Here is a 27,325-nt window from a genome sequence, read left to right as displayed (position 1 = left end):
CACATTATCGTAAGAAAAACCCAAAGAGCTACAGATTTGTCTTGTTAAAGCTCCATAAAGCACAAGCTCATTCACAGCACAAATAATTTTGTTTAATCTATTTCACATGAATAAAAAGGTTATTATGAACCTATAAACATAATATAAAGAGCATTAGTTTACTTTTCAGTATTTCCAAATAACTGAATAGGAATCTTGTGCACTTTAGGTATACTGAAATATAAAGGTTTCTATGACATATTCAGTACTTTCATTAAGAAAAAGTTGTAGGCTATAGCTTGCAAAATGACAGGCACATGTTTACATTTATAAATCATATAAAATTGCATAAATCCAGAATGCCAACTTTGGAAAGAATCCAAATCATATTAAATCATTAGGGGATCTTGACAAATAATTTATTTGTATTTAATATTATTTTAATTTGATACTTGAGGTCTCAAGTAAAATCAAAAGACATACATAAACTAACCCAAAGACACTGATTATATAGAGTCTGTTATTTGTGGAAAATATTCTCCCAAATGATATGTAAACAAAATTACCTTGGCATTTGATTTCAGTGGCAAGAAATACTGTGGTTAAGCAGGTGACCAGGATGAAGCTGCAGGGAGCCATTTTGGAGGTGGACTCTTAATAGCCTGTGTGCAAGAAAAGAGGAAGAGATAAGTAGGATCTTTACTGAACGGCAATCTTTTTAAGTAACATTTAGCGTCATCTGACCTAAGATAAACAATGTTGCTAAGTTTAATAACATTTTGAGATTGCTATTCTATTCACAGCTGTATTTTTGAGAAGCAAAGAAAATAAATCTTATAAGATACAGATATTACAACATGGGATGTAAACCAGTCACCCTCAGCTTTTAAACCAGTGCATAAGACATCTGCCAACAAAGAAACCCAAAATAGTGGATTTGTACTGTGGAAAGATGAGCAGAAAATTAATGAAGCAGTTGAGCACCTATATACCTTGTCTAGAAGGGTCATTCTCCTGTTAAGCAATTCTCATTCAGAAATTAAAATTAAACAACATTAAGCAAATTAAATTAAATTAAAGTCAGAAATCAGATTACATATTAAATATAATTATGTTTGTTTGATTAGATTTCATCCTAAACTCTGATGTTACCAGTGAACCAGTAAAATGGGAATTTTCAACAGTGAGTTTGAACAATTTGCCCATCCATACAGCAGGAATGTGATTTGATTATTTATCAGCATCAATATTTTAGTAGACCCTGTTTTACATGTTTCCTGATCTGGATGTATATAATCAGGTAAACAGCACTCCACTTAACTCTTGATTACTCCTCAAAATGAAAACCCTGAGAAATTTCAAGCAGCAGAAAAAAATGGCACTTTGAAACAACTGGGCTGAGTATGCGAGGAGATCAAAGACTAAAGGCATCATAAAAACACAAGAGCAATTCCACTAATCTGTGCCATTAGCAGAGACATTAAAGTTAATAACAAGCTGCAGAGGGGGATGTCATGGAACACCTGTTTGTAGTCAGAGTGCTATAGCTGTAGAGCATGCAACAAGAAGCGACATCTTCACCTTTCAAAATGAAACATTTCCTGATCTTGTCCTCATTTCTTCAAGTGTCAATGATCAGACTTCACATTCCCAAAGTGGGCTCATATTGGGCTGGGGAACCTTAAGTTGGTTTTCGAGTAAGGAAAATAAATCACTTAATATTCCACTTCATGATAAACCTCTACAGAGAATCACACTAAAACCAAGGTCATATTATCATTTATAAATATTGAATTAGTCTTGCATGGCCATTTTACACAATTGCAAGTTTTTTGTTATGTTTAAAATTATTTTTTTATCATATGCAAATGGACACGAGGGTAAAGGAATACAAAACAATGGTTATGTGCAAGCAGGGAAAGAGATAAAGGGATAGACTTGAATTCAGTGAAGAGTCTGATGTTTGATTTTCTCTTACATTTTAAGGAGTAGGCATGACAACAGATGACAACTAATGCTTAAGAGTCTTGTTGACTTTTATTGACTCTCCGATAGGGATTGCTCCTACCCAGTTGCCCGATATGACTCGTCCTCTGCTAAATAATTTAAATATAGATGGTTTTGGGGTGTGTCTGAATTATACACAAGTGTGCTGTTGTTCAATATCTAAAGGTGGATGTGCAATTAAAGAACTAGGGCAGCCCCCTGGTCTGCAGCAATGTAACATCTCTGTCTCTCAGGGCTGCTGGCTACAGTCTTCTCAGAGTGGGGAGGTGACTGGGAAGCTGTTTCGTGTCTATGCTTGCCATCCTGAGAGCCCTGTCAGCTTACGAGCAGGCAGCCTGAATCAGAGGCAAATTCCACGAGCAAAAAGAAGTGCTTCATTATCTCATTCCAAACAGATGTCTCACTGATCGCAGAAACGATGTGCCAAAGACAGTGCTATAAAATAAAGTCTTCCTTGGGGGGAAAGAGAATGGTCTGATCTTCAGTAAAGATTTCTACTCTACGCATTGTCTTCTGTCAACCCAATTTATTAGGACCAAAATGCCTACAAGTCTAAAAGACATGGGATATACCATTATGCTGGCCATTGAGCATGTGCCATAACTGATTGAGATTGGATCTAAGTGAAGCTAATCAGTGTTAGCTTTGGGGTAAAATGGAATTGTGGATTTAACTTTCTGATCCTCTACCTGGCTCTCTGCACTAATTGTTTTAAATATTACTGACTGAACTGAAGAATAATTACTTAAGAATCTTTAAGTCTTAAGTCAATGCCACTTATTAAAAGCATTCCACGGTGGGTTTGTGAGGCCGTTCACTTCTTCTAGCTATCTCTTTTACTGTTTCCTCCCCAGCAAGCTCCAGATTGTGATTAGAACAGTTCCATCAAAAAAAAGTATAATGCTGCTTGTTTAAGTTTTGTTGAAACCCCAATCAGCCAATCATTGTAGATGCTCCATCCATGGTAAAAGATCAGGAAAGTGGTGCATATATGAAAATCTTGAGGGATTGCCATTGAACAAGTGTTTTCCAGTTCTAACAATTAAAAATGTAGCTGGTTTCTCATCAAATTAACATGTGATGCACAACATTGACACTGACTGATGGCTGACCCTTGTACACTTATCAATAAGCATCACCTGTTTAGCTATTTTGTTCTTCATTTCAGTAGCAATGAAATCAGATTGTTGCACGTCTTCCTTGATTGCAGCACTCTTCCAGAGTCAATTCCATTTCCTGTCTGAAGGTCAGACATAGTTGGCATGTCTGTAAATTGGGTGTTTAGACTTCCCAATTATATGCATTTCAAAAAATCTTGCATGTTGTATCTTTTTGTTCAGCATGCTGTTTCTGTACATGGGATTTCAAAGCAATTTTCTTTGCAATATTTATCTTGATCATCTATCCAGCAACTTCCCTATGGCATTCTGAACTGCATATTACTATCCTGTTCGTCTATCTCTTCCTGCCTGCATCTTTTATTCAAAGCTTCTTGCCCTCTCTGCTTTAGTTTCCACCATCTTTTCACCAACAGCTTTTCAATTTGTTTAAAATACAAAAAAGATGTTTTGCTTTTTCAATCTCTGCCTACATCTGCCAATCGTTGGAGTCTTTCTTTCCCTGTCTTTCTTTCTCTTGCTCTGAAGGGACACACTGCCTATTAATAATAATTAATCCTGTACACTGTAACCTATTAACCACTATTTAACACTCTGTCCTGCAAAAAATAAAATAATAATAATTGTATTAGTTAATGACAAAAAGGTCAGATTCAGCAAGATAATCATAGATCATAATCGTCTGTAGTTTCTATAGATGAACAGAATAGCAATTTTTTTCAGATACGTTTTATTTACCTTAAATTGGGTTGTAGACTTGTTTTCTATAGCACTATTTAATGAAATATCAAACTCTACCTTAACAACAATTACTTAAAAATCAAAGTCTCTAAAGTATTAACTGTCTAAATTATACAAAACTAAACACATAAACATAACACACTAAATTAATAACTAAAACCTACCTAAACGACTAACAACCAAAAATAATGTATTTAATATATTAAAAATGTTTAATTAATTAATTAATTAATCTCTTTCTCCAAGTCTCTTCCACTCTGATGCCTTCTGCTCTTCTGAGAACATCTCTGGAGTATCTAGTTGGCTTCAGTGTTCGAATTGAGGGGGGGTTGGGGGGGGGTCCAGGACCCCCCATAAGAGAGAGAACTTTGAACTTGGGGGGTATATTTCATTGAATAAAAAATATTTTTTGTGGAAATGAATGCCCTGACATGAGACAACTTTGTCAGCTTCTTCCAATTCTCTTCAGTATTCCAGATTCCATTTTTTTTCTTCAGTGACTTTCTAAACATGCACGTGGGGAGCACGTTAATTCTTCCCCGCTATGGACCCGCACGCATGTGCGAAGTCGCAGTTTTGCGAATCAGTTAAGAAGAACATAAGAAAGTTTACAAACGAGAGGAGGTCATTCGACCCATTGTGCTCGTTTGGTGACCATTAATAACAAAGTGATCCAAAGATCCTATCCAGTCTGTTTTTAAATGTTCCCAAACTTTCAGCTCCAACCACAGCACTGGGGAGTTTGTTCCAGATTGTGAGGACTCTCTGTGTGAAGAAGTGTCTCCTGTTTTCCGTCTTGAATGCCTTGAAGCCCAATTTCCATTTGTGTCCCCGGGTGCGTGTGTCCCTGCTGGAAAAGCTCCTCTGGTTTGATGTTTTTGTAGACTTGGATCAAGTCCCCACATAGTCTCCTCTGTTCCAGGGTAAAAAGGTTCAGTTCCCTCAGTCTCTCAGTAGGACATTCCCTTCAGACCTGGAATAAGTCTGGTTGCTCTCCTCTGAACTGCCTCTAGAGCAACGATATCTTTCTTGAAGTGTGGAGCCCAGAACTGTACACAGTATTCCAGATGAGCTCTAACTAGTGCGTTGTACAGTCTGAACATTACTGCCCTTGTTTTAAATTCTACAATATACCCTAGCATTCTGTTTTTCTTTTTTATTGCTTCCCACATTGTTTGGATGGAGAAAGTGAGGAGTCCACATAGACTCCTAGGTCTTTCTCATGCGTTACTTCATTTAGTTCTATTCCTCCCATAGTGTAATTATAGTGGACATTTTTATTACCTGCAAGTATTACCTTGCACTTTTCCACATTCAATTTCATCTGCCAGGTGTCGGCCCACAACTGAATATTATCTAAGTCCCTTTGAATAGCCTGTGCTGCCAAGATTGTATCTGCTGAGCCACCTATTTTAGTATCATCTGCAAATTTGACAAGTTTGCTAACTATCCCAGAGTCTAGATCATTAATATAGATTAGAAAAAGCAAAGGCCCTAGTACTGATCCATGTGGAACTCCACTAACAACCTCACTCCAGTTAGAAGCAACTCCTCTAATCGACACCCTGTTTCCTATACATTAACCATCCATCTACCATCTATCCATCTACTTACATTGCCTAAGTATATCATATCTGCTTTCACATGATCTACAGCTGCAGTTGCATGTTCAAAAAATTCTAATAAATTAGTAAGACACGATTAGCCTCAACTAAACCCATGTTGACTATCTCCAAGAATATGGATTTCATTAAGATGATCCTCTATTTTCTGTCTGATCATTTTTTCCAACATTTTACAAGTAAGAGACTGATTGGTCTATAATTTCTGTAAGTTACAGAAGCGACTGGCACAGTGGAGGCTCTCGAGTTTTCACCAGCTTCACAATTCTTCTCTGACTGAGGATTGTGTCACTTCAGTTACTATAACTATCAAATTTTTCACCTTGGTGCTGAACAGCAGTTCGTTTGTAACGTAGCCGCTAGCTGATTTTAATCTTTTTTGTAGGTAGCTAACGTTACTCTGAAAAATGCGGGTATATGGAGCAAACTTCGTCATTCTGAATGTAATTATTCAAGTTATTCATTTCTCCTCATTATGACTGAAGCGAAAACAATGCTTAGACAGTTAGACACTAATCTTTAATTTAATGTCAGCCTATTTGCACGTCGTCTGTTTGGGCTCTGCAAGAAATGTTTTACAAACTTTTGTTTTGTTTTGTTATTGTCGCCTAAACCATATATTCCTTATTTTATCACTTTGAGATCTATGAACATTAAAAACAAATTTTAAAATATATAATTACTGTCAAAGTTTCAGGAAATGTAAAAATACACTATATTGCGTAAGAAACGCAGCTGTGACGTCTCTGCATGTTTGTTCAGTTAGGTCATTAGACAATGGTAACTAGTTAAATACTGAATTGAAAATGCAAATGTCTTCACAGAAACATAGGTTGTTTTGTTTATGTATGGTTATCATTGTAATGGTTGTTATTTTAAAGTGAGATTATAAGACATTTATTAAAGTATTTATGCCCATATTCTTTTCATGAAGCATAATGTCATTACGAAAAAGACATTTATTTTTCTTTTGGCAACATCCCCCAGAACCGCCCCCAGGACTAGGGGAACCCCATATGCTCTATAATCCAATTCGAACACTGGTTGGATCTATGGTGGGCACTATCTTAATGACCAGCAATAACAGTAAAGAATACAATATTTCAGATTCGCTTCAATTTCATAAAATCGAAAAATGGTAATATTAATCATGTATTAATATTCTACATTGCATTTCGATAAAAAAGCACATTATAATTTAAAACATTGAAATAAACAAGAATATTAACAAACTGTGCTAATATTCTTCATACCTCTGGTATGGTGTTATGTTAACGCAGCTGGCAAGAAATAACTTCATAGGCATTTGGTCTGGATTTAATATTGATTACTGACATATTGTTTAAGAACACCAATAAGCCGAGACTTAGAAATACCACCGATTACTAGTACTTTTAAAAATATACTAATTTACTGGCATAAACGTGCTGTCTTGTTTAAACTATTTATTATAAACACTAAATATAGGAATACTCAAATGCTCCATCTTGTATAAGCATTTTATGTATTGATTTGTATATTAAGACCAGGGAAATCTACAACCTGACCAGTACCAATCCACCTGCCAACTCGGGAATTTCACCAGTGATCTAAATAAAGGTTTAGATTACAAAATATACCAAGCAAACGGACAAAACACGTAAAAATTCATAATTGGAGTGAGAATGAATCCAGGTGTTTTTCAGAAGCTATAGGTGCTAACATTAAACTTCCACTAACCCGGCGCAGTGCCCACCAACCAGTCAGATCCCAACACGTCCCTGGACTCCCAGTCCTGCAGCGCTTTCATCTGAGCTAATTTCCCTCAACTTCCCGTGTCGCACATTGTTAAACCAATTTCAACTGTTTGCTACTATTTCCCACTTTTCACGATCGTGTCTGCGTGTTTAGATGTTGATTTTGGTATAAAACGTGCCACACGGTTACGTACAACATAAATCTGCATTCTTTAAGTTACTTTTTTGCTCACCGAAATGTAACTAAGAAAGCGAAAGACAGAAGGAAGCCAGAAACAGCATTTTCCAACACGCAGCCCGACCCACCTTAGGCTGTGCGTCTCTGCTCGCAGTCGGTGCAGCTCCTGGCGCCGCGGATCATCCCCAGGCTGAGGTGACAGCGCCTGTGAAGCCGCACTAAGAGAGCTGTGTCAGTGTGCCCAGTGCGCCGGGGTATAAAAGCCCCCTGCAGTAGGCTGAGAGATGGGTGAAGGGAGTAGATGTATGGCGCAGATTTCCGCAGTCCTGCACAGATCTGCAGAATCCCGCCAGACCCATTGGTGCAGCAGCGCAGACCCCCCGCGCAGAGTTGCGGACATCTGTGCGCCACAGCACAGGGGCGGAGTGCTCTCAGAGAAGTCTTCACATTCTTCCCAGGGGAACTGCTGTTCTGTTGCAGGTAAAGGCAGTGGGGTTTCTCAGTGCTTTGTAATTTTGACACACAAACCCTCACATAACTGTATAACTTCACATACTAGCAGACCATTACGTGGCGTGTGATTATCGGGTTTCATAGCGCACTCAGTCGCACTTCAGTGTTTTAAGAATAGCATATTTGAAAGGACACAATAATGGTCCAGCGTTTCACGTTTTTACATTTTAGGCCTATGTGCATTTGTTCCAATTCCAACATTGTCTGTAATTGCGTGCATATTTGCAATAAATAATATATTGGGATTGTTTTAAAGAAAATTGTATTTACGCCTGTACACGAGGAGTTACAATTGATTAAAGAGACATTTAAAAACTGTAGTGACAATAATTAAATACCTTTTTAATCTTTGTGCAGTCTAATAAATCATCATGCCGTTTTGCTTAAAATGTTTATAATCACCCAACGTGTGGGTAAGTTGCCCCTTAAATTACCTATTAATTACATTTCCCTGTTCAACAATGATCGTATTGCCTTTGTAATGAAATAATGAGATGTAACAAAACATACAAGCCAAAATAACAAAACATCCATCTTCGAATCCGCTTATATAACAAAACATATAAATAAAGCGTTAGTACATACATTTAGTACAATATATGACCACTGGGTGGTGCTACTTACACAGTTTAGCCATCACATTTCGGTGCGTCATTGACTGCAAATTATTTGCAACCAATTATTGATCCAATTACTTTTGAGCCCCTAAAATTGAGGGGACCACATATTAAAATGGGTGTAATTCCTACACTGTTCACCCAATTTGGATGTAATTACCATCAAATTAAAGATTAAAGTGTCTACACTTAAAGCACACCTTGATTGTTTCCTTTCAAATCCATTGTGATGGCATACAGAGCCAAAATTATGACAATTGTGTTATTGGACCTAGCTGTATATGGACCTAATGGACCTAACTAAATATGTGAATAATAAGCCTTATTGAAATATCTGTTTTTCATTGAAAAGAAAACACCACTGATACTTGTTTGTTAGGAAAATATATTTGCATGCCAGCCTCCAATTGATTGAGACCCTTGAAGAAATTATATGCTGTTGATGCATTAATAGTCATACAGTTGTTTCAAGTGTGACAAAATAACATGGGAACAGAAATCAATACAGGATATACTAAATAACCTAAGAATATATAATTGCATATTAGACTCCATAGAGATGTGTGCAATCACAAATGTCACATGTATGCCTCAGAAGTCATTTTTAACTCACTTAACCTAATGAATAATTCATCACAATGTTCTGTATTCACAATTAAATAGCCTCAGTGTGCAGATCCTTATATTAGGTTACTGGTGGGAACAAAAACATCTTTAATTTTGCAGTGTCACTGAGACAGTGCAGTAAATAAACACAGAGCCATACCATGCACTTCATGAAAACTAATTTTGCTGTTGTTTTGACATAGTTTCTTCTTTTTATTTCAAGCTGATTTGGTTTTCTGAGAGCAGAATTAGTGTGTACAATTAAAAGACAGCTGCAGTACAGGCCTGGCAGAGCATCACCAGGGAAGAAACCCAGCATCTGGTGATGTCTATGGGTTCCAGACTTCAGGCAGTCATTGACTGCAAATTATTTGCAACCAAGTATTGAAAATCACAATTTAATTCATGATTATGTTAGTTTGTCCAATTACTTTTGAGCTCCTAAAAATGTGGGGACCACATATAAAAATGGGTGTAATTCCTACACTGTTCACCCAATTTGGATGTAACTACCATCAGATTAAAGATGAAAGTCTATACTTAAAGAACATCTTGATTGTTTCCTTTCAGATCCATGGTGGTGCCGTACAGAGCCAAAGTAATGACAATTGTGTCACTGTCCAAATATTTCTGGACCTAACTGTATATTGTTTGTTTGTACATGTATATAAAAAGGATACTGCAGGATAATGTTTAGCAAAATGCAAACATCTTAATCACTTAACAAAAATAATAATCATAAACAGAGATTGTCAATAATGATTGCTTCTCCATATTATCCATAACACCTCCATGTACCCCCATTGTTTAATACAGTATATTAATGTTGTAAGTCGCCCTGGATAAGGGTGTCTGCCAAGAAATAAAAATAATAATAATAACAATATTCCAAAATCATATTCACATTTTCATTCATTGCTTTGTTTAACCAAAGCTCAGCCTGATATTATTAAAACTTAGCAGATGCCCTTACGCAGGGCGACTTACCAGAAACATTTTCAAAACATTTCACGGTGCAGTGAATGCAATCAGTATGAAATACAATAAGCATATATCTAAATGCAAATTAGCAATCAAGTGCAATCATAATAGTGTGATGTCCCTGGTATATGCTAAGGGGTGGGGTAGGCATAAAAGAGAAGTTACAGTAAAATGATAGAAGTGCTATCAATACATAAGTCATATATTTCCCAATCATGTATTAATGACACCTTAATCTAGAGTGTTACCAGAGTGCTGATCAGCCCAGGAGATTAGGCTGCTGTATTACAGGTACAGTGTGAATAAATGTTTGAAGAGTCCTTCTCTGCCAGTCACTTAGCAGTCAGAAGTGTTTCCAACGTAATCAACAAACAGATCACAGGGACTGCATTTCTTAAATCCTCAAGTAGACTAATCAAGTAATTAGTCCTATCCCAGAAGAATTGTCCAAATGTGAGAAGGCTCATCCAGGTCCACTTGATTTGCTGTCTGATCAAAAGACTATCAAATTAGTTATGCAAAGATCCTCATGAACCCCTTGGTGTAGAGTGCTAAAAAGGCTTTAGAAAGCATTTCTTAATAAAATGGCCAGCATGTGTTTATTATAATGTTGCTCGGTACTCTTATTTAATCTCGTAACTCAAAGGCTTCCATCACTTCAAGAACCAGTATGCGAGGGCCAGTCATTATCATCTTACTGATGGATTGGTAGTCCAGGTTGAGGACACAGGTTCCATTCACCTGGAGCACAAACTGGCCTGCCTGGGGGCAACACACGGCGCAGATCACACACAGGAATAACCACAATGCTACAGAGGTCATTTGGCTTACTTCTATCATTGCACTAATTCAGGTAATGTATGCTGTCAAGATTTGACTTCCTGTATATTTTTTTCCTGAGACAGAAAACTATACTTTAAGAGGAAAAATACATTTAAGACATCAGAATTAAAAGACTCCTGAGTATAAAGATAAAATTACACATTACAAATCATTAGAGATTGGTTCACAGTTCATAATTTAACTATTAGTCTTCAATCTTTGACAGTTAATTTTGTGTCAAAGAAACATAAGAGCATCAATTCAGATCAATTCAGCTGCCACAGGGTATAGTTCTGCTGTTACCGGTCAGGATAAACTTAAATGTGAACTTGAACAAGCAGATTAATCTCTCTGCAAATTTCAGGAGTGTACCTAGTGGGCACAGATGTTTGATCATAAGAGATTTACCTTTATTCCTGCAGCAGCCGCCGGACCCCCGGGGTCCACTGCCTGGACATGGCAGGGTGATCCTCCTCGCACTACAAAGCCCCAGCCCACTGCATCCCCAATTATCTGCAGAAAAGCAATAATATACAATAATGTAGTGGGCACGGATTTGATCTACTGGACACTGCTCTTCTGAACAATGTAATGTTCTACTGGACACAAAAGCATTGAAGACTACATTGAGCTATTGCAAACTGATCCATCATAAACACCAGATTACTTGGTAGTGCACTGAACTATTAGACATAGGGCTACAGAAGAGTACAATGAGCTTCCAGAGACTTCATTGAGATACTAGCATCTGTGCTAATTATCTGGACATATAATGATCACTGATAAGTGACTGTATAAATCATTGATTAAATTAATCTGCATAAACAGGAAACAGTTCTGAACTAACAGAAAACAGTGGACTATTTTGTTTGTGTTATATTGTGTATGATTTTTAAGAATGATATTCTGACTACTGACTACTTCAGGATCAAAAGTGATTGACACAAAGACACAAATAAAAATGTAGGGGATTAATTTAAATCACCAGGTTATTCTTTACACAAAGGGTCTTGCTAGCCAAGCATTTTGTTGAAACGGATTCCCTGGGATCCTTTAAAAACTGCTGGATAATTAGATCAATATGTTTTAAATAAACAAAAGAAAAAGAAGCTTGCAGGGCAGCATGGTCTCCTACTCTCATTTGTAACCTTTGTAAGGATGGGAAAAAACATCACTGTAGCACCTGAGTGCTGTTGTGCTGTATTGTGTAGGCTGATTGTTTGCGTATTGTGTATACTATTTATTTTGTTATGATTCTAATGTGAAGTAACCAAAACAAGTTTAAAGTGCTTTTTAAAAAAAAGAAACACAAAACTCAATTCAAACCATTACATTTTCAATGGTTTTTGAAGAGTTATTTGGCATAGTACTTAGATATGTATGAAACGACTGTGAAAAAATGTCAAACTACTAAGTTTCCCTCATTAGTGAAGAGGGAAAAATGTACTTTCCTATAAGACAGACTGGACTCTGCTTTAAACACAACAGCCAGGAGTAGCCCACACTTGCAGGCAGGTTGGAGACCAGGTTTGCCTAAAGGCAGTAGTTGGGGGCAGCTGTTGTTTACAGACAAGTTTGCCAGTTAAGCCTGCAGAAACAATAGTTGTGTGTAGCTCCCGTTTGCTTGCTTTCATCAATTACTGGAATAAAAGGTATGTGATCTCCTGCTATGATAGGAATGTGATAGGAATACCAAGTTCAGAAACCAAGTCAGTACTTTTCCAAGCTCTGTCTCAACTTACATCAATATCATAGGATTGGTTGCTATAGATTAGACACTCCCAGATCCCACCAAATGTCCCCTGCCAATGAATACACACATGAAAACTACATGTACATATTTCACCATACTTCTGCCATTTCTTTAAGAGTTGCTTTATTGCTTCATAAGCATGCATTGATTAAAATATCTGGAGCTGATAATCAACCTTAGTCCTGAGTCTCTTTGGAGAATGGAGAATAATTCCACTACATTATCTAGTGCTTATGTCCAAACTGGGGATGTACAAATGCATGAAGGATGATGGTTCTTTCAGAAAAAAATATGCCTTAAAACAAAGCACAGATTATAAAATTAGAGCTAGGCTATAAACGCACTATACCCTGAAACATAGTAATACTGTGCCTGACCCTTATGGCTACTCACTGTGACGACTTTCTTGATGTAGGGAGCTCCAGGAGATAGTAGTTCCGCACTTGTTATCTTTCCCTTCAGAACTAGAATTAGGAAAGGATATTACCAAGGGAGATTAACAGGAATTCATTTTAGAAAATCACCCAACTGTGTCCCCTTTTAAAAGAAAATAAATACATAATGGCTGCATTTGTATGTGAATTGCTGTTGTACCAAATGGCATGCTTTAAAGGAAAACTGGAACAGTTCCCAAAATCATGTTTTTTTTTTACATCTTTATGTGTTGCTGTAGTGTATGTAGAATGTAAACCACTGTTTCAGATCAATTCTATCACATATGCAACTTTTAAAACTTAAAATTGGAAAATGTACCATATAATGGCAGATGATTTTTTCCTTTTTGAATGAGGGATTGTTTTCTTGCACAAACCATCTCCACTGTGTGTTACTCTCCTCTGTTGTTTGAAACCAAAACTCTGTTGACATGATAAGACTGACTCGAGTTACCTCAGGGAAGACAAATCCGGTGAAATTGTAGTTTTTCTGCTATCCAGGAATTTATGATACAGCACACCCTGAAAAGCTGAAGGAGAGTACTTGCATTCTTTTGACATCTGCCATTATTTGGTAAGTTTCACATTTTTAAGTTTTAAAAGTTGCTTATGTGAACACATTTATCTGGAGGAGTGGTATACATCTTACTTATACACTATAGCAGAACATAAAGATGCAGAAAATAATCATTTTAGAAACCATGCTAGTGTCCCCAGTGATCAATTTACATGGGTAAGGATGAATTACAACAGTGGTGATACATAGACAAGTATTTCTATTTTTTGTCCAGTTGGGCCTACTGTAAATTTATGTGTGTTGCTATCAAGGTTCTCTGGTTGTCATGCACATTGTTCTTAGAATACACTTCAAACAAATCGCGATTAAAATTACACGATAATGTAACATAAAGCAACACTTATTATGTGCACATGAACAGAAAAGGAAACATGATTCTCATATATTTATTTATTTATTTGTTTGTTTATTCAGTGTGATAAAATGTAATTGTAAAATCAGGCACTGTTCCAATCATGTCCAACTTAAATCTTCCTTCAGAGCTGAAACAAAGGGTTGCTGTATAAAAGCTATAAATATGCTTAAATGTGTCACTGAATTAACCCTTATATCTATAATAATAATAATAATAATTATTATTATTATTATTATTATTATTATTATTATTAGCTTCCTGTGAAATATTAAACATATAGATTTTATTTTACCTAAGCTCTGAGTTATTCTGCTGAATGTTTAAAATCACAGATGTTTCCAGGTCTTTAATCCACTTCTAATTTAAAGCCACATACAAAATCCTGAAGGATTATATCAGTTTAAATAACACATGTGTGGTTTATGTGGAAAATACCTAGTCATGGAACATGTCACTTGTAAAGAAAGGGAACAAAAACACATTTAAACTTTATAAGTAGTAAGAGTTCTGACCTGATTTGGGGTTGCACTTGACCAGAGCGGTGCTGTTGAGGCTGGGAGGGATGGGGAAGTATCCACCCGGCCCGCTTGGCACTGGGGTCAAACTGGTACGGCGCACTGCAGACACCACCTTGATCTCCTTATTGGGCTGAACTATAAGGAGGAGTACAAACACATTCTTCCAACTGACAATAAGGATTTAATAGTTTCTGTTTTTGTGGTGAAATTCTACTCCAGATTCAGATTAGTGGGTTTACACATACACAGTTTTTGCCTATTCAGGGACTTTTTGTGTTTAACCTTCATTCAGAAAGGCAAAATTGGGATACATTTGATAAAATCCTAAAATCAGAACCAATACACATAAATAAGGTTATATATGATAAGGAGACCTTATTTCAAGCTTGATTTTGTATTTTATATTTTTTTAGAACCGCTTATCTGCCCTAGACTTACCTCCAACTATTTTAAGGAACTTGTGATAGTCAGGTGAAGTGAATATCTTGTTCCTGACCACCACAGCTCTTTGTATAAAGAAGTGCTTCCTATTTTAAATCTTAAATTCCAATTGTGACTCGACAAATTATGTAACTTATGTAATTGTGCAACCATGCCCTAAAATGTAATTGCTGCTCATCGAGTAATGATTGACACATAACACATGCTCAATGTGTGCAAAAGGCCAGTATACAGTGAGGGAAAAAAGTATTTGATCCCCTGCTGATTTTGTACGTTTGCCCACTGACAAAGAAATGATCAGTCTATAATTTTAATGGTAGGTGTACTTTAACAGTGAGCGACAGAATAACAACAAAAAAATCCAGAAAAACGCATTTCAAAAAAGTTATAAATTGATTTGCATGTTAATGAGTGAAATAAGTATTTGATCCCCTATCAATCAGCAAGATTTCTGGCTCCCAGGTATCTTTTATACAGGTAACGAGCTGAGATTAGGAGCACTCTCTTAAAGGGAGTGCTCCTAATCTCAGCTCGTTACCTGTATAAAAGACACCTGTCCACAGAAGCAATCAATCACTCAGATTCCAAACTCTCCACCATGACCAAGACCAAAGAGCTGTCCAAGGATGTCAGGGACAAGATTGTAGACCTACACAAGGCTGGAATGGGCTACAAGACCATTGCCAATCTGCTTGGTGAGAAGGTGACAACAGTTGGTGCGATTATTCGCAAATGGAAGAAACGCAAAATAACTGTCAGTCTCCCTCGGTCTGGGGCTCCATGCAAGATCTCACCTCGTGGAGTTTCAATGATCATGAGAACGGTGAGGAATCAGCCCAGAACTATACGGGAGGATCTTGTTAATGATCTCAAGGCAGCTGGGACCATAGTCACCAAGAAAACAATTGGTAACACACTATGCCGTGAAGGACTGAAATCCTGCAGCACCCGCAAGGCCCCCCTGCTCAAGAAAGCACACGTACAGGCCCGTCTGAAGTTCGCCAATGAACATCTGAATGATTCAGAGGAGAACTGGATGAAAGTGGTCTCAGATGAGACCAAAATCAAGCTCTTTGGCATCAACTCAACTCGCCGTGTTTGGAGGAGGAGGAATGACCCCAAGAACACCATCCCCACCGTCAAACATGGAGGTGGAAACATTGTCCTTTGGGGGTGTTTTTCTGCTAAGGGGACAGGACAACTGCACTGCATCAAAGGGACGATGGACGGGGCCATGTACCATCAAATCTTGGGTGAGAACCTCCTTCCCTCAGCCAGGGCATTGAAAATGGGTCGTGGATGGGTATTCCAGCATGACAATGACCCAAAACACACAGCCAAGACAACAAAGGAGTGGCTCAAGAAGAAGCACATTAAGGTCCTGGAGTGGCCTAGCCAGTCTCCAGACCTTAATCCCATAGAAAATCTGTGGAGGGAGCTGAAGGTTCGAGTTGCCAAACATCAGCCTCGAAACCTTAATGACTAGGAGAGGATCTGCAAAGAGGAGTGGGAAAAAATCCCTCCTGAGATGTGCGCAAACCTGGTGGCCAACTACAAGAAATGTCTGACCTCTGTGATTGCCAACAAGGGTTTTGCCACCAAGTACTAAGTCGAAGGGGTCAAATACTTATTTCCCTCATTAACATGCAAATCAATTTATAACTTTATTGAAATGCGTTTTTCTGGATTTTTTTGTTGTTATTCTGTCTCTCACTGCTAAAATACACCTACCATTACAATTATAGACTGATCATTTCTTTGTCAGTGGGCAAACGTACAAAATCAGCAGGGGATCAAATACTTTTTTCCCCCACTGTAGGGGTTCTGTATCTACTGCAGTAGTGGGAAACAAACAGTTCCTTGGAAGGACCTGTATTATGTTTTGCCAATTTGTTGTTGTCATAATGTCAGCTAATGAGAGCTAATGACTTACAGTGCTTTGGATGTGTAGAGTGACGTCAACTAAGAAATAATTGTTTTTACTTTGTTGTCACAACATTCTGCTTACATTAAATTATGTATGAACAATGTACATTTCTAAACTTCTAGATACCTCAGTAGAATGTTGTGTTAAATCTTCTGACAATTAACATAGGCTCCATACTATTATAAATAAATACATACATAGATACATAAATTAATTTAAAAAAAAAATTGTGAAAACTAATTTTCATATAATGTACATGCATTGTTCTCTACTAGTAATATATTTTTAAAACATATACACAACTGAAGTCTCCTGTGTTTCTGTAACGTTGCTACATTACATCTAACAGAATCATATCATAAATGTTGTATAAACATTCCCTTGTGATAAAGAAATACATTAGAAGTATATCTATTCTGTGTACTTTAAGTATATAACATTTTTGAAATACATTAATTATACTTTCCAAAAAAATGAAATATTTGTATCCTGCATTGGCAGTAATATGCTGACTATGTGCTGTCTATATTCTACTTTACCCACTTCATACGTAAAGTATTATACAATCAGTATACTCCTAAAAATTCAAGATTACACTTTATATTTAGAATAATGAAAGTATACATATATTGTACTTAACCGTACTTCAGTTTTGTAGGTTGCAACAACATCATGACCGCATCTCAACATCACAGCAATTTTCTGACCACGCTGTGGGTCGGGACTGGAAAGTTCTCTAAGAGCTGGTGAAACTTTAAATGATGAAAACAACTGAAGTGAGGGAAATGACAGGACAGTGAGGTGTGCACATCAGACAGACTGACCGGACAGGAAGCTGGTGTTGCCCTCCTCGGGGGATGCCTTGCGGAGGGTGAAGGGACTGTCAGAGGATTCCTGCACCGATGGGACACCCTCGTTCTCACTGTCACTCAGAAGCTCCGCCAGCCGCCTCCGCCGCCGGAAATTGATGCAAAACTGGTAGAGAAGACCACTGTCAAAGAAGTGGTGCCTAAGAGCCACTGCAGGAGAGAGAGGACAGCACTGGAATCCTTGTTAAGATGCTTTGGGTTTAGACTCCTTCACTCCTCTTCCAGCACAACATACAATTAGTGGACCAAAAAAGGTCAAAAGCAATGCATGCCATGTGTGGTCAGGTCAGTGACCCATTTCATTTGTAGCTGGTCTATTGTAATTTGGAAGCTATGTAACGCTTACAGTTAGTTTTGGTTATTTGTCATTTACTTAGTATACGTGGCATACCAGCATCTTAAAATACAGCTTCTAAATATGAACATAAATAACGATAACAAAATGCAGAAGAAACCATACAGCAAGAAATGTGCAAAACTAAGAAGTGACAGGAGATGGTAACTAATACATAAGCAATTCAATTACGATCTCAGAATCTCCTACAGGACTACCATGTTGAATGATCCCGTGTTCCAACAATGCTCGGCACAGTTCCACGGCCTCCTTCCTGTTTGGGGTCTCTCCATTGTACAGCAGCCAGTCAATCATCTGGAAGCCAGGAAAGGCTCGCTGGTACTTCACCCCGTTCTCCTCTTGCTCCTTCATGATGGTGTCTTTGGCTGCAATCAGCCTGGGGGGATGTGCACACCGATTCAGAGATATGTCCAGGTATGCATGACATATTCTCTAGCAGTGTATACTAGGCAAAGAATGCATTTGGTGCAAATGGGGTTTTATCTGGTTTTCCAGAAGAGGTCTTCAAATGTGTAATGCAAAAGAGGAGTGATGGCCATTTGTCAAGAGGGGGGATGGGGGAGGTGCTGGCATTTTCTCAGCCAGATAATGGTGTAGGAAATGATATGAGGCTGTACATGCAAGAGCTACAAGAATTAAGTAGGCATATGCAAAGTGAGCAAGCAACGTATGCCAGCATATGATCTGGACTACAACACTGACTATACTGCCTGTGACTGGCAGTAATACACAACTCCCCTTAAAGGGTAAAACATTGTGATTACTAAATACATACAGTTAGGCCTGTGATCCTACTCGTCAAATGTGGTTTTAGTTTTAGGTGTTCACAACTTACCTGCAGTATATTTGGATTGTTGCATAATAGCACTGTATCATACTAGAAAGCATGGAACACAGTGTAATCCTGGTACATAATTATTAATATTTGTATTCTTATTCTAATTCATAGTGGTACTTTTAGTGATAGTACTGGTACTATCACTGTATGTATATATGTAGTGTATGCATTTATTAATTTATTTGCAGAATAAGCAGGATTTAGAGGGAATTAGGTAGGTAAGGGACATCATATGACACATGATCACATCTCAAAGCAAACTAACTGTGCCTTAGGTTCATTCACCCAGCTTGGTATGAAAATAACTGAAAAACTTCTTGACTTGGGGAACTGGGGGTATATTTGGGAAGGAAATCAAAGGCTACTCCAGAATAATAAATGCAGACCAAATATATCATCTTACTGTTCATATAGGCTCTGCCCTCGCATGAACACTTTCACCTCAATGTTGAAAGGGAATGTCCCATCGTCTTGGCGGAAACGATACAGGAGTTTGGCGTCTTTGTATTTAGAATGCTTGTCACAAACTGTGAATAGGAAAAGAGCACCAGAGGTGAAATATCAGTATCAGTGTCCCAGGTGTGCATGATTTTAAGTGGGCAACAAGTCTTATGTGAAATCAAGGCATCAAGGCACCCCCCCAAAATATATATATATATATATATATATATTATAGCTATCTCTACAAGTTTTCAAAAACACATTTATGCCATCAACACAATGTTCACCATTTTGGATGCTGGTCACCTTGTAAGCAGCCATACAACATTCATCAGACTTTACACTGACACACATCAATTCAGGCCTACAGAAGGAATTGCCTGCAGTGAGAAGGTGGATCAGGGGAGTGTTTCACTATACCATGGTGCACTATGTTATACGCCATTAGATGCTGCATGAGCTGCACGGCTGTCTCTCTGTCCGGGACTTCCTTGCGATCTATTAGCCAGTCAGTGAGCTCCTGAGCCACAAAGCAATTTGGATAAGTGCGAAGGTGATAGCGTCGGTCTTTAATAAGCTTTACATCATGCAGGCGAAGCCTGGGTGAAACGGGAAAAGAATACATGCTTAAATGCACAATAATGTCCACCAGAGAATGTGTACATATGTACTCTAGATCTACATGAAAAATCCTCAGTGTTAATATATCTAAGAAAAACTGAAGAAATAACAAAATAAATCTGTAAAGTAAAAAAAACTGACTGTAAGGAAATGGGGGAGGTGGGGGTAGTACATGTTATTTTAAAACTAAACAAATTAGTATAACAATTTAGTTATAAACCATTTCGTAGTATAAATGAAAGCAATCCCCATAGCCATGTTCTGAAAAAAAAATGTTGTTCATTACTTTTAAATGCTCATTTACAGACACACAGCCCGTGGCCTGCCCGGGGCAGCAGCAGCGCGCTGTTATTCAGTAAATACTTTCAAAGCACACAGACGCGCAAGTGAAACAGCCTGAGGGTGTTACAGCCTGAGCGCAACAGCCTATAAATATCAGGACCTTGGACAGTGTCATTCACTGACCTTGAAGCTAACCTTCAGGACAACTCCCCAAGTCTTTGAGCTCGTAAAGTAATAGCTATTGGTAATAATCCATAACTATTGTATTTTATTTTATTTTGATATAAACCCAGTTTTATGTGTCCTGAGAGTTATATGGGTCAATTATACTGCCTGCGTTTTATACGACATGCTTTCTAAGGCTGTACTTTATTCATCCCCGAGCAAGGTGGCCACGTTGTCTGCTAAATTAAACCACTTATTGATTAATATTCTCAGGATTAATTTAATCATCTAAATGAGTCCTTTTAGTAAGGCGTGTTGACACGTCGATTAACCGGCAGCAGCTACGGATATGTACTGAAAGGGACATGCATTGCTTTATTACTAATATGTCGTATTCAAAGTTTTTAGAATCTTTCAATAAATATTACAACGTTTTAATTTAATTCTAGGAACACATCATTTGTAAATAAAAGAGTAAACATAAACAGCACTGATTCCAGGAATAATTTCTATATAATATAGAATTCATCTCATCAATACGATATCATATTATAAAGATTACATAATAACAGTAATGCCAGACTGTTTGCAAGCAGTTCATTGTCCCTTGCAATACATTTTCTTTAAAATTGAAGCCACGTCAGTTTGTTAATCTTACAGTCTGTTAGAGATTGACGTTGTTTGTTTTAAAACGTGCCCATATTTCAGCATCTGAGAAATATCTTTCGACTTCAATTCGTAAATAGTTATGAACACTTTTGAACCAAGCTCCTATATTTGAAACCACATAAAACAACTTTCACTTTTATAGTGCCTCTGAACTTACAAAAAAAAAAAGGTCTTATGATCAAATGGCAGCCTGCCAATTGTTACCTAGCACTGTGACCTTGGAGTAACAGTCTGCAACTACACAATTTTAATGTGAATTATGTCGCAAAAATTTGATGTTTATAATCGTGTCCAATATTCAAAAGGGGGCTAAATTGTATTGTTGAATCACACCGTTCTTCTTCTTATAATAATAATAATAATTATTATTATTATTATTATTATTATTATTCTTATTATTATTATTATTATTATTATTATTATTATATCTTAACAGTCATACCCATTTATACAGCTTTGTGATTACTGGAGCAATCTAGGTACAGTCCCTTGCTCCAGGGTACAGCAGCAGTTCCCCACCTGTTATTGAACACGACCCTCAGGAGTCCAGAGCCCTAACGCTACTCCACACTGCTGCCCCTTTTACATTTATCTGGAATCGCCCCTAAATAACACACCGTTAAACTTATGTTTTACCCATGTAGTAGACATAATTACAATTGTGAAGGTGATTAAACTGTGACTTGGGTTTTTTAAGTCATTTGTTTACCGTTATTATCACTCGTAGCAGTTATTGTGATCTGCAGACATTTTCTAGTCGATTCTACTATACAACTATACAAATTAGACCTTTTAACTCTCTATTTATGTACGAATAATCGATTACTGACCAAACTCACAACAGATAAACAAACCCCAAATCAGCACCAAACAATATATAAATACCAGAGTCTTTTTTTAAGACTTCCAACATTTATTTTATGCCCCCCTTGTAGCTGCGGCACTGAGACAATTCAAAAGGTTTTAGTGTTATATACATATTATTCTATTTTAAAGTTATTATAGTTTTCCAGTAGCACAAGTGCCTTTGCACTACGTACTTGCTATTCACTATTGACTGTAATTGAAGTAGCCTGCACAATATTACTCGGAAAGAAACGATATGCAATAACTTCCAGCGCACCAGATACGCTTTCTATAGGGCGTAGGTCATCCTTTACCTGAGCTGCTCCCCTGCGATCATCACCTCGGCTTTTTTGTGCCTTTCTGTGGCCTTTTTCTTCACCCAATTCCCGACGCTCTCCATCTTCTCTCTCCTGCTGTGAAGGGCAACCCCATCTCTTTAAACACCTGAGCAGGGCTTGTTTATTTACTCAACAGTGCATCGTGCCGAATCGCATGCATTCCTGCCAAACACCTGCTGATTAGAGTAACAAGGTGAATGATTTAGTTATACATTTATGTTTCCCTGACTGCACTTTGATGAACACATTCACCACTACACTGTGCATGTGTGTTATTGTGTAGCTGCTCCCCCCGCCCTGTTGCTCTGGAGACCCGGGCAGGCTTTGTTGCACTGGCGTTGGAAGTTCAGCCGCCAGACGTCTGAGTCCTCCGCCTGGTGTTTCCTAAAGAAAAGGGCTACCGAGTGAGACTATTAAAACACTGAAGAGATATTGACAGAAGATTTCTGTTGGTGAGTTTGGGCTCACTCTTCCAATAAATGCTGAATCAACAATCCCTGTATATCTTCTTTTATTTGCTCATGCTCCCACCTCAGGTGTTCTGTGCCGTTTCTTGTTTTTTTCTGTATTGTATTGCTTTTTAACTCACGTGCACATGTAATGCTTGGTTTTAGTTTTAAAATATGTATTTGCAATTCGCTGCAGTATTTTAAAAATAGAATTGTGTACCCCTGCTTAGTAATTTAAATCACATTAATTAGCCATATTTTGTCTTCATTTTACTACCATTAGAATATCTGAGATTTGACTACTGCAGTAACCGTGTATTAGTCTCTTCGGTAACATTAATCTATTCACAAAGTTCTGTGCAAAACGTTCAATTTACTGTTTTGTTTTGAAACATACACGCCTTTCTTGATTATTATATATATATATATATATATATATATATATATATATATATATATATATATATATATATATATATATATATACAGTACATATAGGTTATTCACATCTAATTATTTTATGATACTGCATTATTTGTGGCCTCCTGGAATTAACCTGATATTCTCAGAGTCTTGAATTGGTAAATCAGATATTTTAATGCCAAGTATTTTAACTTGTTGTACACTGTAGGACAATATGTTAATGTGTGTATAATAGTCTTCTGTCATAATTTCTGGCTTATTATCCTGCCTACAGACTTGCAGTCACTGTTGTCCTGCCCAGTTTAACATCTGTAGGGCTTGGAAGTTAGTATTTTTTATAATTTGAAATGCCTCCCGTGGGATTTTAAGATTCACACACAATCGAGCACAGCACAGAAACGGATTGACCAATGGCATATTTCAATCTGCTTCCCTGGCGGGGCGGGACAAAACCTTGTAAGAAACAATAGCAATTGAATGGTCTATTATTGAATGCTCGACAATGAATACATGTTTAAATAAATATATACATTTAAATATTTCAAAATGTATTCATGTATGCATTTATATATTTCAACATTAATTTAAGTATTTTTGTATGCGTTTGTTTATTTCAACATTACATTATTTAAGTATTGATTTATACATTTTGGAACAGATTATATCCTCCATATTAGTGAGCCTGGGACAAATCATTTCGCAAAAGCCCGCCCACTTAGTTGCTGTGGCTGTCAAGCTGCGCTGCTCTGTAAGCGGGAACTGCTGTAACAGCCTTAGCATGGAGGGAAGAGCAGCACACTACCGCTCAGTGTAAGTGACTGTTTCTGGAGTAATACCTCCGCCATATCCTCCAGATGGAGTCAAAAGGGATTGCAATATGCAGTGGAAGGATATGTTCAGAATATTCCAATCAACAAGGAAGGGACCCAACAATAATTGAAGCACAAGCATACCAATCTAAATCAAAGAATGAGAAACCGCATAAACTACCCCCATCCTAACATGCGGCCAGCACAGCCTTGTGGAGCAGCCATGCTCTTGCACTGCCGGGCCAGCTCTGTTTATACAGCTGTTATAGAAATCTTCTATCAGTCAACATTATCCTGTCAACCTCATCAGAAAGTCACCTGAAGTTAATCCTACGAGCAGCGGCGTGTCCACATTTCAGGGCGGCCATAGCCAGCCCAGGCCCGGCGTAACAAGCTAATATTACAGATATCGTATTAATGGTCACGGTAGCACAAATAACTATAACGTCAGCGTTAGATAACATTGTTGTCCAAGGAATAATTATGTATAAATGTTGACAAAAGCAAAAATATGCCCCCTCTACAGTTCTGGGGTCCCTGCTGTCGGGTTTGCAGGTGTGGGCACAGCATGTCTGCATTGTGAGCCTGACCGCCCAGAGTGACGGACCATCTTCAAGTAGTGACCGGTTACTAAAGTGGGATTGGACAAGGACCGTTTGGGGGCGGGGCTTTGCGAAAGGGCAATTACATTATCTTTCATCCTTGTCGGTTTTTACGTTTTCAATTTGATTGACACATGCATCAATATAGAGGAGATACAGCACTTGCACAGAACGTCACATTGTTTAAAATATAGACACGCCCACGCAAGTAAAACTGACATCCGGTTTAAGAAGCAGAGAGTGAATGAGAGGGAAGCACAGTGAACTCTTTAGCTAAACACATGTCCATTCCCAACAGCTACGGGCGGAACCTCAGGAAGTTGTGGAAACGCATTGCACTGGTTTATATTTCTTCTAAAATAGTTCTCACGTTGCACCCTTTGATACTTAAAATACTGTGATGTATTATCCATTGCAGTGTACTTTCTCATACAGATATACAATTCACTATATGCAAAGCGATAGCAGGATGAGAACAGACATGTTAACTATACTGTATCGACACTCGCTTGTGTGTGTATGTGTTTAACTGGGGTGATGTTGTTTTGGGTTAGGGGGGATGTTTGCGGGTGGAAGGGTCATGTGACTTCCCCGGGGAGCGGCGATTGGCGGGGGGGAGTCATGTGTCCGGGGGTATAATAGCCAGTAGTGCCGCGCCGCTCGGGGAATGAGGTGAAGGAGAGCTGGATAGAGAATTACACCTGAGTGAGCGTTTTAGACAACATGCATAGGAAAAGAGGGAAAGTTGATGTACCTCTGGAGATTCATAAAACTTAAGTTTTTGTTTTGAAAAGCTTCTGTCTCAGTCACATTTATTGCGATAGTGGCCAGAAGAGTGAGGTCGATACAATTAGGGTGGTCGATTTAAAAATAATAATAATTAAAGCTGTTATATATGGAGTAAGTTAACTATCAAAATTAGCGAGCACAAAAATACCAATTGTACGTGCAAAACTACACGTACGGTTTTTATTTTACGCTTACGATTCTGTTCTCTCGTTCAATATCATGACACATTTGCAGTTCTCGCTGTGCGCATGTGCAGTTCTCTGCATTCTTTTTTTCAATGTTTTCACATGTTTTCAGGAATCCTAGATGATCATCACACTATCGATCTCCATTCTCTTCAAACATGGCTGACCACACGGCACCAGAGGGAGAGCCTAAAAAAACTTTAACGTGGCTTAATGCGATTTGAACAACCATTACTTTGCAAAGACGGAAAATACATCTGCGGAACTGCACTGGAGCAGCCGCAGCTGCAAAACAACAAACGAGCGCTTTGTGACATGGGTAGCGCCACCAGGGGGTGTGAATCGCCCCTGAGTCAAGTTATTGAAGGATCTTATGAATTTCATGCTAGATATGGCAAAGTACAACAGAAATATAATATTGTAAAGATTGTCGGTTCAACAATAAATTAATATGCATGTTTTAATGGTGTACGTATACATTTTAACCTAATTTTCACATATTATGTGGATTTGTAAGTTGCACACCTGGCAAGGACATCCATATTATTATTATTATTATTATTATTATTATTATTATTATTATTTGTATTTCTTGGTAGACGCCCTTATCCAGGGCGACTTACAACATAAGTGCAAAAATACAGTGAAGTACAAGGCATCAATCATTACAAATTCAATTTAGCTAAAACAGCAATTCAGAATAATACATTTTACAAATTCCAATTTACAATTTACACAAGTACAGTAAGTGACTTCCTACATCCTGGATGGTGAAAGCTAAGTGCTGTCAAGATGTAGGGTCACAGACAAGGCTACGGGAAAGGGATCAAGGAGGAAAACAATCAAAAGCGCAAGGAGCATACTAAAACTTTGAAGTGCTATCTAGCAGGGATAGAGGACTAATATTACAAGTACTGTTGGAAAAGATGCGTTTTCAGTAAGCGCCGGAATGAGGTCAAGGACTCTGCTGTTTTGACTTCGGTGGGCAGGTCATTCCACCATTTAGGGCCAGGGATGAGAAGGAGCGGCTCTGGAGGAAGGAGAGTGGAAAGGAGGCAGAGTTAGTCTTCTGGCACTGGAGGAGCACAGTGGTCTGGAGGGCATGTATGGAGAGACGAGTGTCTGAAGGTAGCTTGGTGCAGTGTGGTTGAGACAGCGGTAGATGAGGGTCAAAGTCTTGAACTGAATGCGTGCCGCTATCGGGAGCCAGTGGAGGGAGCGGAGCAGTGGAGTAGCGTGTGCGAATCGTGGCAGAGAGAATATCAGACGAGCCGCAGAGTTCTGGATGAGCTGGAGCGGGTGGGTAGTAGATGCAGGCAGGCCGGCCAGGAGGGAGTTGCAGTAGTCCAGGCGGGAGAGGACCAGTGACTGGACGAGTAGCTGAGTCGAGTAGTAGGTTAGGAAGGGACGGATCCGGCGTATGTTGCTCAGGAAGAATCTACAGGTGAATATCAGCGTGGTGATGTGCTGGGTGTAGGAGAGCGCAGGATCGAGGGTGACTGCTAGATTTTTTGCAGAAGAAGAAGGAGAGAGTGTGGTGGATTCCAAGGGGATCGAGATGGGGAGGTCAGCAGAAGGTGAGGAAGAGTGGGGGAAAAAGAGGAGATCCGATTTGGAGAGGTTGAGCTTGAGGTGGTGCGAGTGCATCCAGGCGGAAATAGCAGACAAGCAGGAAGAGATGCGAGAGGGGATGAGAGGGTCAGAAGAGGGAAAAGACAG

At 38.3% G+C, this 27,325-nt stretch overlaps 2 protein-coding genes across 2 annotated transcripts in view; both read right to left on the bottom strand.

Moving 5' to 3' along the window:
• The window catches only part of col20a1 (collagen type XX alpha 1 chain), a 69,873-nt gene extending 62,037 nt beyond the window's left edge, over positions 1–7,836 (bottom strand). Inside the window, exons 1-2 of the mRNA XM_066702658.1 lie at positions 7,510–7,836; positions 546–641 (exon numbers count right to left, since the gene is read on the bottom strand). Of these exons, the coding sequence (XP_066558755.1) occupies positions 546–618 (73 nt within the window). The 5' untranslated portion in view covers positions 619–641; positions 7,510–7,836. The remainder of the gene's footprint in view (positions 1–545; positions 642–7,509) is intronic.
• Positions 7,837–8,878: 1,042 nt separating this feature from the next.
• LOC136748690 (DEP domain-containing mTOR-interacting protein) lies at positions 8,879–22,457 on the bottom strand. The gene is made up of 9 exons (XM_066702657.1): positions 22,326–22,457; positions 19,849–20,027; positions 19,391–19,514; positions 18,347–18,525; positions 17,750–17,944; positions 14,552–14,692; positions 13,067–13,137; positions 11,329–11,433; positions 8,879–10,860 (listed from the first exon to the last, which is right to left on the bottom strand). Exons 1-9 carry the CDS (start codon positions 22,409–22,411, stop codon positions 10,726–10,728), a joined length of 1,215 nt encoding a protein of 404 aa, XP_066558754.1. The 5' UTR covers positions 22,412–22,457; the 3' UTR covers positions 8,879–10,725.
• Positions 22,458–27,325: the final 4,868 nt, after the last annotated feature.

This window comes from Amia ocellicauda, chromosome 4 (genome assembly GCF_036373705.1).
Source record: "Amia ocellicauda isolate fAmiCal2 chromosome 4, fAmiCal2.hap1, whole genome shotgun sequence".
Taxonomy (NCBI): Eukaryota; Metazoa; Chordata; class Actinopteri; order Amiiformes; family Amiidae; genus Amia; species Amia ocellicauda.
This window is presented reverse-complemented; position numbering and strand designations above follow the sequence as displayed.